At 37.9% G+C, this 14,778-nt stretch overlaps 1 protein-coding gene across 2 annotated transcripts in view; it reads left to right on the top strand.

Moving 5' to 3' along the window:
• The window catches only part of si:dkey-172j4.3 (diacylglycerol kinase delta), a 59,277-nt gene that overhangs the window by 13,585 nt on the left and 30,914 nt on the right, over nt 1–14,778 (top strand). Inside the window, exon 1 of one of the 2 annotated variants that reach the window (XM_058781827.1) lies at nt 10,095–11,345. The exons of the other annotated variant lie outside the window; for it this stretch is intronic. Coding sequence (XP_058637810.1) covers nt 11,343–11,345 — 3 coding nt within the window. The 5' untranslated portion in view covers nt 10,095–11,342. Of the gene's footprint in view, nt 1–10,094; nt 11,346–14,778 lie in introns of those variants that run through there. 2 annotated transcript variants of the gene reach the window in all.

Genomic DNA, 14,778 nt, shown 5'->3' with positions numbered 1-14,778 from the left:
AGTTTACTTACTGTATTCTACAGTAGTATTACAGTGCCCATACCTCAAAATACCAGCAGTGACATAGTATTTACAATTTATTTAGTATTTACTGAATCCTTAATCTTCTTCAAGAAACGGCTAAAAACACATCTCTTCCATCTTTATTTGACCCTCTAACTCTAGCACTCTCTATTCTAATTCTATTTTATCTATCTGTCTTCTTTTTATTAAAAAAAAAAAAAAACACACACACACTTGACCCTCTATCAATTGCATACTGTATTTATTCTCTAACTGCTAGCTTTTCTTGAAAAACTAACACTAGGTTTCTTTTTTTCTATATTCTATCTACTTGTTTTCTTTAAAAAAAAAACTAACAAAAAACTTGCTACGTGTACTGCGTTAGGCTAACCAAGACTTGTCAGCACTTGCATGTTGTTGCTCTTTTGTTGGTTTTGATTGCTTCTATTGTCCTCATTTGTAAGTTGCTTTGGATAAAAGCGTCTGCTAAATGACTAAATGTAAATGTATTCAGTAATTAGTTGCAATAATATTTAGTAATAGTATACAACAGCATGTACTGTAATACAAACAGTAGTACGGTGATTCTTGGTAATACATTTTCGCATGCAGTATATGAGAGTGCGATAGTACCGAGTTAAACAATGCAGGAATTCAAAAATTAACTCCTTTTAATTGTATTGGTGTATTGTTGACAACACACAAAATAAAAACACAAACAGCCAAGTTCATTGCAGACATAACTTTACTGTAAACAAAGTATACCCTTAATTTTCTGTGAAAACTGAATTGCAATAATGTGTGAAAGTAAAGAAATTAAAAGATACATTCTGAACTATATTATTTTTGTATAAAAACTGTAAATAAAAAAGGTGATCCACACAATTATAGAGGTTCAGTCTCAAAAAAAAAAAGGTACAAAGCTGACACTGGGGCAGGAAAAACTAAAAGCTATAACTTTGTATGTTATTTACCTCTAAATGAAACATACAGTATTAGTCCCTAAAGTGTACATATTTTGAAAGGGTACTGCTCCAGCTTTGTACTTTTTTTCTGATCATAATACTACTTGATAATATGATACGTTTTGCTGATATACTACAACACTAGTATAGATAAACAGTTTCAGATTGTCCTGTTCTTGTAAACATCCGGTTATAAAAAAGACATCAGAGATCACAGATCTGCACTGTTGCTCTGAAAGGTAGGCACAGAGGGTCTGAAACGGGGATGAATGACCTTAAACTAGGCGTCAGAACTGTTGGTTTTGTGGGCATGGGCAGTGACAGAGTAATATGCCTCTGATGGTGACAATCTACACATTCATGCAGGCCAAAAGCTGAGAGAGAGAGAGAGAGAGAGGGCACAACAGGGAAGAATGAGTCATTCTTTTTTAACACCGTCACTCTGGACCACTTGAGGAGTTTTAGAGGAGAGAGAGACAGACCTCTTCTCTAATCAAAGGCCATTGTTCTGTGCCCGGCTCTTGTCAAATCTGCAGCGGTCCACTATAAAAGCTCTCAGCGGCGATCACATGCATCAGCACTGCACCAAACAACACTGGAGTGTAAACAGAGGACACACGCAAGCCTTGCTCACACACACATTGAACCAGTGTGAAAGCCTAAATTCGCACTGAACACACACATTCAGAAAGAAGCACATCAGTTTCTTGATTGATGTTTAGAATAGTCTGGTTTGGACACATGCGGCAATGCCAACTGGTTTAGCAATGTTAGGTCACCCATTACTACAGCAGTGACATGTTGTTAAAATAGAGCTCTTTGGGTTGTGAGGTGGAGATCAGCGTTTCTATATCTGGGCCATTGTCATCAGTACATCAAGGAAGTGGTTTTTGGTTTCATTTGTAAAGAAGTTTCATATTGTTCTTCTTTCTCTCTTTCTCATTTTCTCTCTCTTCCAGTAAGCATTGCTAGCAGGTCAGTCATTTTTACGCTGGTGCAGGTCTATTTGTGGCTGTGGTCAGGTCTGCAGGAAGATGGTTTTAGTGTGCTTGTTATTTCCTGTGACGTTTCAACAGAATCAAGTCCAAAAGTGATCATACTGAGAGACGCATAGAAAGATAGAGAGAAAGATTTGGCTAGATGAGAGAAACAGACTGAAAGCAAGCGGGGTGCCATGACATTGCGGTCAGATTTCCCAGAATGCCACTGTTGAGGGGAGGTGTGAAGTAGCAGAGGGTTTGCTCATCGTGTCTAATGCATAGAGTGAATGCAATTTATATGACATGCTTAAAACTTAATGCAGATGTTTAGTAATAGGTACACATTAAGCTCAAGTGCCTTACTTTAGCGTTTGTCCTACTTTACCTGTATTCACCTTGAAGGTGAAACTGACGCTCTCTTCCAGGTCATGGTTACTGCATGAGCTAGAAGAAATGCTGGAAAAGGAAAGATGAGAAAAAGACGATAAATGTGACTATAAATGTGACCAAAAAATAGAACATGTGGTGACCCAGATTTTAAAGGTGACATATCATGAAAATCTGACTTGTTCCGTGTGTAAGTGCTATAATCGGGTCCCTGGTTCATCTACCATCCCAGAAAATGTGAAAAAGAACAACCCAGTGCTTTCTCTGCAAGCTTGTGAAAAAACGAAACGCTCAGATTTCGCTTCTCCCGTGTCGTACTGTAGAAAGAGGATCTTATTATAATATTAGCACCCCTTAATCTGCACATTTCCACCCACGGCGCCGCCGTTGTTTTTGCAAGCGACAATGGTGTACCAGTTATAACGCCATAGCGAAAATTTGAGTAAAGCATGCTAACTGTTCTGTCTTTGACTGCACTGATGAGCACAGAACACTGTTTAGAGTCCCAGCCTCAGAGGAGACAAGAGAGCAGTGGATTTATTGATTTATTTACTGTATCTTACGCTGCTGCCACACAGATCTAATATAAACAATTTCTTCCCCAGCTTTTTACCTTCACAGACATAACCGACTGTTTTTGTAACTCGTGTGTTTTTAACATAAGCGCGCGTGTATCTGACAGTTTAAGCGCAATAAGACATGAAAGAGAACTCACATGCCGCGTGACAGCTGCTTTCTGTGCATATGCTTTGGATGTGTGCGCTCAGAAAACCTCTGTCAAAAGTTTAAACTAATATGGTTTAAAACGCATGATTTCAGCGCGATAGACATAATAATCAAAACCAAACAGATGCTTTTTAGCAGAGTATTTGAGGTACCAGCTGTAAAGGCACAGCCCTTGTCTTAGAAAAGAGGGTGGGGAGCAGCGGCTTATTTGCATTTAAAGAGACATGCACGAAAACAGCATGTTTCTGCTTCCACTCAAAATAGGCATTTTCAAAATGATATAAAAATGATCTGGGGTATTCAGAGCTGAAACTTCACTTATATATATATATATATATATATACACACACACACACACTGTATAAGGTTTTATTTTTATAATATCCTGTAATTGTATGAAATTGTCTTTTGGATGCTGGTGTGCTGGATTCCACAAAATGGATCTTTACTAGCTTAACCTTAGCTGTCCAACCAGCTTCATCACGAAGACCATGCTAGTTGACCTTTCCAGTTTTAATCGTCTACTGGTGGACCATTTTCAGCATCTTTGCAAATTTATCAGTGCCAAACCAGCAAAAAATATCCTAAATTTCCTGCAGGGGAGAGATGTTGCAGGCCAGGCTCAAATCTGTATAATCTGCAGTAGCACCAGTGCTCAGTGTGTCAGGAGCACTTCTTCCCAGAAGAATTCAAATCTGTCTTATCTGTTAGCAGGAGGAAACGCATTATTTGGATTATTAAAGAATATTTTCTGATGTCACGCACTCATGAAGCGCCATCTGTGAGGTTAAGCTGTATTTGTGATCATTAGTTTAAATGTTGACAGTGCAGCTAAGTTGATGCTCTTGTCTTTAGGGCAGCCTGGAATGGGAATGTCGCCAGGATGAAACTAATCCCATCTCAACGTCTAATCTTATTAGAACAGGATACACATACTCACTCTCTCCCTCTGTGGAACCTGCTGTCAGGTTTGATGCCAGTGAGGTGGAGTCTAGAATGATGTCTCATATTTCACTTTTAATCACAGAGCCGTTTTCTACAAGTCCCTCCATCCTGTCCGTTTCACGTTTTTCCACATGTAGCACTTGAGAGAGTGTCTCTCATCCATATTTCACTCTCTTCGGGCTGTGTTTCGTGTCTGTAACCCTAGATGGTCTGTAGCGATCAGTTCCTTGAGGTGTCTCCGTTGTGAATGGAGCAATGTCTCTCATTGTTTAGAGGGCTGGACTGAAGCTGATCAAAGTAGGACGGTGTTGCTTTCTGTTCTCAGGGTCAAATTTGTGTGCACATGGTATTTTTTTAAAAAGTATATAAAGAATTTTGCTGAGTACTGTTATGATTATAGCTCCAGGAAGGAGAACTTGTTCAGTTTCTCTATTTCTCATGTACATACACACCCACACACCAAACACCTACATAGACTGGACAAAAGTATCTTAAAGGTTGAACTTTCTCTCTCTCTCTCTCTCTCTCTCGCTCTCTCACACACATAATGCTATGAAGAGATCATCACCTAATAATATTTGTGAAAATTTCCAAAAATACTAGAGCTTTGCCCTACAATGTATGTGTTTGCTTGTGTATAATGTTGAATGGTGAATACCAAGGCCTTTTAAGAGCTGAGAAGGAAGGATTGTGGAAAAAGAGGTTTCAGGTAACTGAAACTAAAAAGGAGAGCAGCAGAGAGAATGAGAAAGGTAGAAAGAAACTCTCAGAGAGAAAGAAAACACAGGGCTAAGGTTAGGGTTGGGCTATCAAGGTTTAAGCCTAAACGCTTATGGTCGTGAATGTGTAGTTATTTTTGAAAAAAAAAAAAAAAAGCCTGCAACTCTGAGGTCTGTATTTGGTAAGGTTAGAGCACATCCTGTCTGTGAACACTTGAGCAGCATGTATCAGTTACCCGACACACTATAACACGCAGCTCTTCAGAAGAGTCAGGACTAAATCAAACCTTGGTGCTTCAGTTACACCCCGATCAGAAAACGAATTCTTCTATTCAAAATTTGTGGCAGGACCTGAGCACTCTTCATTTCTCTGGTGTTTAATCGTAAAAGTCCTCTTGAAAATGTATTAGTTCAGATTAGCAGTTACAGCTCTAGAGAGGAGAGCAGAATAAACGCATTCAAGTATTTCACATTTCAACACATTTAACTTATGTCAGGTTTAACTGCATTGCACTTTTCAAATACATATTGTCTCAAAAAAGCTTTACAGAAAATTGTCTCTTGTTGGAAGATATTTAGTTTTTTGTCCATACAGTGAATGCTGTACAGTGTGCTTTTGCTATTTTGCTTCCTTTAAAAAAAAAGTCTGCATAAAAAAAGAAAGTCTTCAATAATGACAGAATATTTATGTTTTTGGTAAACTATTCCTTCAATTTCTGGAAATATAAAAAAAAAACAAACAAATTTTTATTCAAAGTTCTATTTAAAGATAACTTCTGTATTTAGATGTACATCTGATAAAAATAGATTCTCGAAAAAGAAAAAAAAATGTATAGTGGGAACTTCTATCCATCGGTTACTGATTGGATGGAGGCAGATCTAAATGTGAGTTTGTTATACGTCACCAGATGTCCGTATGTCATTTGACATTTCGATATAAAATTACGAGATTAAATCAAAATAAATAAATAAAATAAAATAAACACAAGCATTTTTTTTTTAGGATACAAAACTATTTTCATAATTTCCAACTAGCTTCATTGATTAATCAAGCATACACTGAAGAGAAAAATAAAAAACTATTTGGAATGATTGGAAAGGAAAATCCAAAGGAAAATGCACTGCCTCAGGTCCCTAAAAAATAAAGAGAATGGAAGAGGATCTTATTACCTTCTGAGCATGTACAGACTGAATGAGCACGTCTAGCCATTGAAACAGGACAGCCATAAAAATTCCTAAAAATTACGGATGAAAGGATAGAACGGGGCATTGTGCCACTCAAAAATGAAGCACTCTTATTCTGAATTGTGAAAAAGATGTCTGTTTCAAGATTTATTTGAAGAGTGATGACTGACTCTTAGCACCGTACCATATCCAACTGAATTTTGTGCCCTTCTGGTCCATTTTCTCAACTTCTTTAAGCTTAAAATGAATGTTCACCCAAAAATGAAAATTCTGTAATTTTTTATTTTATTTTATTATTGTTTTATTTTTAAATGTCTGTTTTTTGTTTGTCTGTTTGTTTTTGTTTTTTTATCCAAGCAATGGAAGTCAGTGGGGACCAGTGTTTTTAGGATCCCAGCATTCTTCAAAATATCTCTTTTTTTCATGTTCCACGGAGGAAATAAATGTCATACAAGTTTGAAAAAACATAACTGTGATTAAATGATGACATAACTTTTTTATTTTTGAGTGAACTGTTCCTTGAACTTTATTTTAAGCACAATATACAGAAGTACAATATTGTTTTAGCTACACTGTTACCCTTTACTGTCATTCCAATAAAGCTTTGTTGATTCATACTCTGTGGTGAAGGTGAGGGGGCTTCCTCGTGTTTTGCCATCTTAAGATATTGTCAGCAACAAGAGTTTACATTAAGGAGACATGTGTGGTTGCCCCTGTGCACGCATACAAACACACACAGGCAAACACACACTGAGTGCAGGTGCAGATGATATAATACTGGGGAGGGATTCTGTGTCACCCTGAGATGAAAGCATTGAAGCACCCTCTCCACCCACCCACACACACACACCTCCTCAATCAAGTGTGTTTGAGGGTTTAGGAAGGAAGCAGCATGCCTGAGTACAGAAACGGAGACCAAAAAGAAAAGAAGACACCGCTGCACATATGTGTATCTGTATATGTGCATGTGTGAAAAAACATAAGAACAATGTACGTCTTTTTTGTCCTGCACTACAAACCACATCCCGTGTTTCCTTTGCTCAAAACGTCACAGATTTTTAACTTTTTATTTACCAGAAAGGAAAATTTCATCATCATTTGCTCATCCATGTTGCAAATCTGTATGACTTAACTTTCTTCTCTAGATCATTAACAAATATATTTTTAAGAATGTTTCAATCAGAAAAAAGTAATATAGATTTGGAACGACATGAGGTTGACAGAATTTTCATTTTTGGGTAAAGTTTGCATCTACATTTACTGTAAGAGCCGCTTTTTTCTCTCTAAACAAAATTTCAAATCATTGCAAAAGAAAAAAACAGCACATTTCTTCTTCTCTCCCCTGATGGAAGCCTGTTTTCACCTCTGTGAGAAAAATAAATAAATAGACAATTGCACCTGTATATTGCAATAGCAACTTTATTGAATTGAATTTCTTATAATTGTGGCTTTACTGTAAATCTGTGACTTTTCCCTCAAATTGTGGCTTTGTATTCTTTGTGTCTCATAATTGTGACTTTATTTAAAACAATTATCCCTTTTTACTCTGAAGCTGAAAAAGGCTTCCTTAAAATGAAAGTCTTGTTGAAAACACATTTTGCAATAACTGAACCCCCATTGCCCACTAGAATGACCCAGCACAGTTATGTTTTGACCTATTTCACTTCTTTTGTAATGCTCAGAAACTTGCCTAAGAGTGCCATGTAAAAGAGCTGGGTATTGCAGTGAGCGCACCGGAGGCCTGTTGCAATGTACAGATTTCACCACAGCTCTCTGCTGGGCTGAACAAGGGTTATTGGGAGCTGTCTTTGGTGCTTCCCTCTCATTCTGATGCTGATCAGTTCTCACTATAGAGTTTAGTAGAATAAATTTAGACCAGCTACATTTATTCTCAGTCTGGCCCCCATCTGTGGCCTCTATCTCTGTTGCAGCAACATTGTGACACCGATGGTTGAAATTCTGTGTGTTTGTGTGAAATTGGTGAAGAAATAATATTGAGAAATGAGTGTGTGGCAGAGAAAGTGTTTTCCTCTTAAATTTACTCTACCAGCCTTTCTCTCTCTTTCTTTCTCTCCATCATTCGCTCTATCTCTTGTTCTCTCTTCACGTTGTTTATCACCTGCTGTTGGATATTGGAAAGATGTCACTGGTAAATAGACAGAGTGCCATTTATCCAGCCCCTTCCCACTTTCTCTCTCTGTACTGTTTTAACTTGTCTCCCACTGGGTTTCTAATCGTGTCAAGCTGTGTGTGTTGCACAGTGCCCTCGGGGACTAGAGTGTGTGTTCCCGTGGTTAGATTATTTTCTCCTCTCAGTCTTTACCACTTGTTCATGATTGCTTGACGAAACAAGGAACAATGGGAAATGTTTTTCTAACACATGTTGGAGCTTTAGCAGAAGATTCAGGCCAGGCTCCACACACCTGCTGTGAGCGTAACCACTGCTCTTGCGATCTATCTTTTTCTATATTTATCTGCAGATTTTAGCCCACTTTCTCTGTGGTGTCCTCTCTGGGATGTCATTTTTAGCATACACTCTTAAAAATAAAGGTTTCAAAAGAAAGGGTTTGCAGCAAAACCATAGAACAGTGGTGTCACACTCAGTTCCTGGAGGACCGCAGCCCTGCAGAGTTTAGCTCCAACCCTGCTCCAACATGCAAACCATGTAGTTTTCAAATAAGCCTGAAGGACCTGATTAGCTGGATCAGGTTTGTTTAATTAGGGTTGGAGCTAAACTCTGCAGGGCTTTGACACTCCTGCCATATAAGAAATAACCTTTTAATGAACAGTTCTTAAAAGAGCTGTTTTTTTTCTTTGTGTGAAGGACACTGTAATAATCTAAAGTACTATTTTCCATTATAAAGAACCTTTTGTGCAGTGGAAAGGTTCCATGGATGTTAAAGGACTATCATAGATTTCATAGAACTAGAACTATGCCAAATTTGCCAATAAAGAACCTTCGTTTTTAAGCGTGTAGGAAATTTCATACCCCAAACACCAAAACATAAACAAACATTTATTGTTTTTCATTGATTTATATTATTTTATATTGAGCTAATGATATTTTCTATCCCATATCCTCCACTATGGCTCAGAATGTTTGACTAGTAAACTAAACGTCCAAAGTGACTCGTTAATTAGTATATATCTTTTCGTTGTTTGCTTTAGTTTAGCTTTTTTTAAATCCTTTCCCTCATTACCATATGAATTTGCCAGCTGCATCACATCTTGTGCTGTTTTTAAGAGTCCCACAATGAGCAATGTATATTTAGATGTGTTTCCAAGTAAAAAAGAACATCTCCTCAATGTCCCCACTGCTTTAAACCTAAACCTAACCATCATAGGAACTGTTTTTCATTTTTACATTTTTATTACAACATTATTTTGTTTGTTTATAAGGTGTTTCCCTTCTGGATATTGACTGGTCCCTACAGTATGATTTCAAGTTTTACTATCACAATGAGGTTATTTGGTCTCTACAGCGTGGGCAAAACTTGACCCACAGGCATAGTTACGGATGAAGACACTTGTTGTTATCCCACATATATGCCACTTCAGTCATTATGTGTTTTTGTGTGCGACTGCAATGCGGTGGTTACACAACAGCAGGGCCTGAGGGGGCGGCCAGAGAGAGCACACTACACACCAGCGCTCTTCACACTGACCCTAACAAACTGCGGAGGAGAATACACACACACACACGGTTTTGCTTCCTCTCACTCACTATAGCTCCAAGCAATGTCTATTTTTATTCACTTTCTAGAAATGTGTTCACATTGAGCATGCCCTCTCTTAGAAAATCAACATCATGTAGAGTTCTTCTTGGAATATTTGGATCATCAGTGACTTGGTTTTTACATTTTCTATCAAGTTTCTAATTATTTAGTTTTATTTATCTTTGTAAAACAAGAGTGATGAAGTAAACACACATTTTCTGAAGATAATGTGAGTGGTGTTTGCCCATGCAGAAGTCGCCTCCACAATGCTTGGGTGTTGTGGGTGTTTGCCAGGGCCTTGCTGTGTGGTTGCTGAGATATTCTGAGTATTTTTTGGTCCATTAATATGTAGTTGATACATTTCTTTCTTTCCTTCTTTCTTTCTTTCTTTCTTTCTTTCTTCTGTTTTGTTTTATATCAGGCAAAATGCATAAGTCTTAATTGTTTAGAAAAACACACCTATCCTCCACAGTTTGAAGAATCATTCAGGTCTGTGTGGTACAAAGTAAATTTAAATAAATGAAAAAGGTTTAGTACTTGGGGTTAGGGATTTTATCAAACACCTAAATATAAACTACCATTCAAAATCTGGGGTCTTTACATTACTTATTTTCTGTTTTTATACGCCGGGTTGGTGATCAAGAAACATTTATCATCACTGTTGAAAGTAGTGGTGGTGCTTCATAGTTTTGTGGAAGCCGTGATAGATTTTTTTTATCCTTTCTGAATAAAGCCAACCCCAAACTTTTAAATGGCAGTGTAATTATGAACAGTAATATTAGTGATGTTATAGCATGTATCACTAATAATCAAATAATTAAAATAATGCCTAGGTTAAAAAGACACAAATTAAGAGGTGTTCATATGTACTGCTGTTTTGTCTCTGGCATGGCGTTATATAATTGAAATTTGACTTGTAAATCTGGCCATTTTGCATGTCAAGGTGAACGTGTGTGGGCCGAGAAACAATTCAGCCCTTGACATATTATATCATGTGTACTGATGCGGGCTATTTTTAGATGGCTATTTTTAGTCTCAAACTGTATGTTTTGAATACGATTTGAATGGTGTGGCTATTTTCAATGGGATCCATGTTGTCTTTTAAAAACACACGAGATGCAAAGAAGAGTGGAGAAAATGGGACTTGGGTCGATTATTTGAGAGATGATGTGAAAACATCTCTGCCTGCAACAGCATGATCATATGCAAAGGAAGACACACACTGAGAGATAGTTGGCAGTGGTATTGTTTTCTTCTTCGATTCCCTATTTGGCTTGTGTTGAGTGTTTGCGGGAGGGAGAGATTATGAGAGAGGTGTAGATGCAACCTCCAGTACCATCAAGAAGGCCAAAGGAATTTCCCTCTTTCTTTCTATCGCTCTCTCGCAGTGGCCATAGGCTATGTAAATTAGGGCCTTGCTCTGCTAAATAAAGCACACTCAAGAAAACAAGAAGGTATAAAATAAGAGAAAGACGTGAGAAGGGGGGATGGGTAAAGAAATGAAATGATTTGCACAGACTTGAAATAGACAGAAAAGATGGAGTGACAGTAGAGAGGACAGGGAGAGGGGGAGGACGGTGAGGTGAGTGTCGGGTTGTGTGTTGAGTGTTATTGAGAGCTGTGTATAGGGCTCATTTGCATGGTGGATGGAGCGAGAGAAGGGGGAGAGCCTTTCACGCCCCCACTGAAGGACTACCACACTGGACACACATACTCATGGTAAGACTCTCACGCAGTCTGACACACAAAACACACACACACATATGCACTCTTGAGTTTAGTGTTCACTGGCGTGACCAAAAAACTGCACTTTAGTACTACCAAAGTGTTTTAGCATGTGTGCGTACACTCAGAAGTCGTGCTAATAAAGTGAAATGAGAAGAGTAAACAAATAAGTAAAATATAGTAAATATTAATAAAGCAAAAATTAAAGCAGTTATCTAACAGACATTCTATTCTACACCCATGTAAACCCACACGCACTTAATCACAAACTCACACACACAGATGGAGTTCTTTCTTCAAGAGCCTCTGAATGCTCTCCAGCACATATGTACTGTAATCTGTACACAGACACACACAGATTTGGCTCTGTGTGGAATCTCTTTTACTAACAGTTTCTTATTAACATCTATTAGCAGCAGCGTGACTGTTTGACCTGAGACTATATGCAAATTGGTATGCAAACAAGCTGTTTGAGTATGCAAAGTTTGACGCTTACACTGTGCTGTCACAGGCTGTTTACCACGTAAAATACTGTTTCTGCATTCTCATTGAAATGACAGAGGAACTCCCCGCTGCAGATTTGCTTTTTTTTTCAAAGCAAATTATATTATCAGCATAACAATTTCAGAGAAAAGTTGAAAAATGCACATCAGTTTCAGAATGTCTTAGTATTTTGTTTATTCCCCTTTTGCTTGAATGACAGCAGCACTTGAGCTCCACAAGTTTAGAAGCAAGAACATTTGATCATCTGTAAAAGAGTCACGTGATTAATGTCACTTTTTTGTTTAGTGAGCTAGAAATAATGCAGAATATGATTATTTTGTTTATTTTTAGTAACATTTTGTTGTTTTTAATTTCATCAAAATCCTAAAGCCCCACTGTGTCGCTAAATGCTTTAGATTCAGGATAGGTGAAATAGAGGTTAGATAATATTGTGAAATATTATTACATTTTAAAATAACTGTTTTCTGTTTTAATATATTTTAACATGTCATTCATTTATGTGATGGCAAAGCTGAAATTTCAGATTGAATTTCAGTTTGATCTATCAGAAAGCATTCTGATGTGGTTCTTGCCTTTTATTCAGGATTCTTTGATGAACATAGTTCAAAAGAACAGCATTTATTTCAAATAGAAATCCTGTGTAACATTATAAATGTCATTACTGTCACTTTTGATCAAATTTAATGCATCCTTGCCAAATAAAAGAAGTAAAAAAAAAATCTTACTGACCCCAAACATTTGAACAAGAATGCGTGTATTTATGCATGTTTCAATGCTTTGAAACATTGTTCTTTATTCCTTGTTAAGCACAGCAAGGTCGCCATAGTGAGGTGCTTGTCCTCCTTATCATGGGCTGCTTTAGGGCATTGAGGGATCCACCTGTTATATAGAGATGGTAAGACATCACACGGAGAGAGGGCTGAGATGCCGTGATGTTGTGATGTATTACAGTACTCTGGTATATACCATGGTGCTGAATGATTGCTATATACATGTACTTTGGAATGGTGCATGTTCAAAATTGGGTACTTTTTTGTGAGTGGAGAGAGCGAGAGAAAGTCACAGAAGGAGAAATGATGATGTGGCTGAAGTAGAGGAGGAGTAGGTTGTTTTCCAGTGCCCACACACACATACTAACTGGACGTCACTAGTTATGTGTTATTGCTGGAAGTAGCCGATTGGAGTGGTTTACTGTAATTGAACTGGTACAGGTTATATGATCCTGTCTGATTGTCCTGTGGAAGATGATATGGACACACATCCTACTTCTGAGACCAGAGAGATGGATGATCCGCTCTGACGTAAGGCTGGGTAAATAGGTAGTTTGAATGGCAACACACGTATTCATCACACACACTCATATGGCGGTGTATTGGATGTCAAGAGAAAGAAAAGGACAGAGAGAGAGAGTCATAATTAGCTTGCTGATCAATGGAAGGCCTGATCTGTTAACGAGCCGCTGGGGCTGTCTGCTGGTCACACTGGGCAACATGGTGTCCTAGTGAGAGAGAGAGAGAGATCACAGGGTGCTGTGGAATCTCACTATCTGGACACACACCGTTTGTATGTATGTGTGTGTTATAGTTTTCCACTGACAAGATTGCGATAACGGTGCCAGTGCCTGGGTCCGTTCTGTGCTTTTCCACCAAAGCAAATTGGTTAAAATGGTTATGGGCCAGATATACTGGCACCACTTCAGCTGCTTAAACCCATTGGCTGAAAATCTAAATATACTACCATTCAGAAGTTTGGGGTCATTACATTTTAATTTTTTTTTAAAGAAATTAATCATTTTATTCAGTGGACACATTCAATTGATCAAACTTGACAGTAAAGACATTGGTACAGATGTAAATAAATAAATAAAGAGTAGACCCAGACCGCGTCAGTAAGAACTTGGTCCTTTGTACACTTCATTTTACCATGGATTTGTTTACAAACAATCCACCACACCTATTCAAACAGTGTTCTGGTGAGGGTGGTTAAAACAGGAGAGAAAATAGCTTATTACTTCTGAATTATGATGTTTTTGATGTAAAAATCTTGATAACATTATAAGGGGACCTCAGAGAACAATACAAAATAATAAAAAAGGCAGTTCATGACCCCTTTAAAAAATATTACCAACCTGTTAGCTAGATACAGTAATTAGCATTCAGTAATAGTAATAGTACTGAATAGTAATCCACATCAGTAGGAAGCAAAGACGGTCATCTTAAGTGTAGCTGTTGTCTATAACAAGCTCTATCAGCTGTGTAAAGATGCTAAATTAAATTACTTTGGATCTTAATATATTGTATGTTTTCAAAACTAAAGTCAGTGAAGATGCAGAGCAGATCTGAGGCAGGTCCTCAGATCCCCAGCCAAGCACTGACTCACCATTGTTGTGGAAAACTTGTGTGTGTGTGTATGTGTTTGTGTGAGAGAGATCATTTCAGCCTCATGAGGAACCCGGTCGTTATAAACCTTACTCATAATGTGAACTGATGTTAAGAGGATGTTATTTGAATGTTTGGAAACTTTCTGTTCTCTTCATTTATCTTGCTAGATTCATCTGCATAGAGATCATGCTCCGTGATTGATTAATTCAGCAGAAAATATTTCACTGCTTGAGGAAGTCGAGCGCTGCCAGTAAAGAGAAGAACTGCTGACGAGACGCACACTCACACGCTGAAATATAATAACATTCACTTATGAACACAGTCAGGAGAGGAGACGACACAGGTGTACAGCTGCGACCTGCACACACAGAACAGGTGCTGGGTCAGGTGTGTGCGTCTCTCGCTCGAAAGGTTAAGTGGAATGTTAGTCTGCAACAGCTATCTCTCTTTCTCTGTGCTCTATCATTCACAACAGCTGTATGTGGTTTGTAATCTATTTTTCCCACTGGACTCACTGTGTTCAGTGTGTTTATGTGTTTGTG

The sequence above is a fragment of the Onychostoma macrolepis genome, chromosome 07 (genome assembly GCF_012432095.1).
Source record: "Onychostoma macrolepis isolate SWU-2019 chromosome 07, ASM1243209v1, whole genome shotgun sequence".
NCBI lineage: Eukaryota > Metazoa > Chordata > Actinopteri > Cypriniformes > Cyprinidae > Onychostoma > Onychostoma macrolepis.
This window is presented reverse-complemented; position numbering and strand designations above follow the sequence as displayed.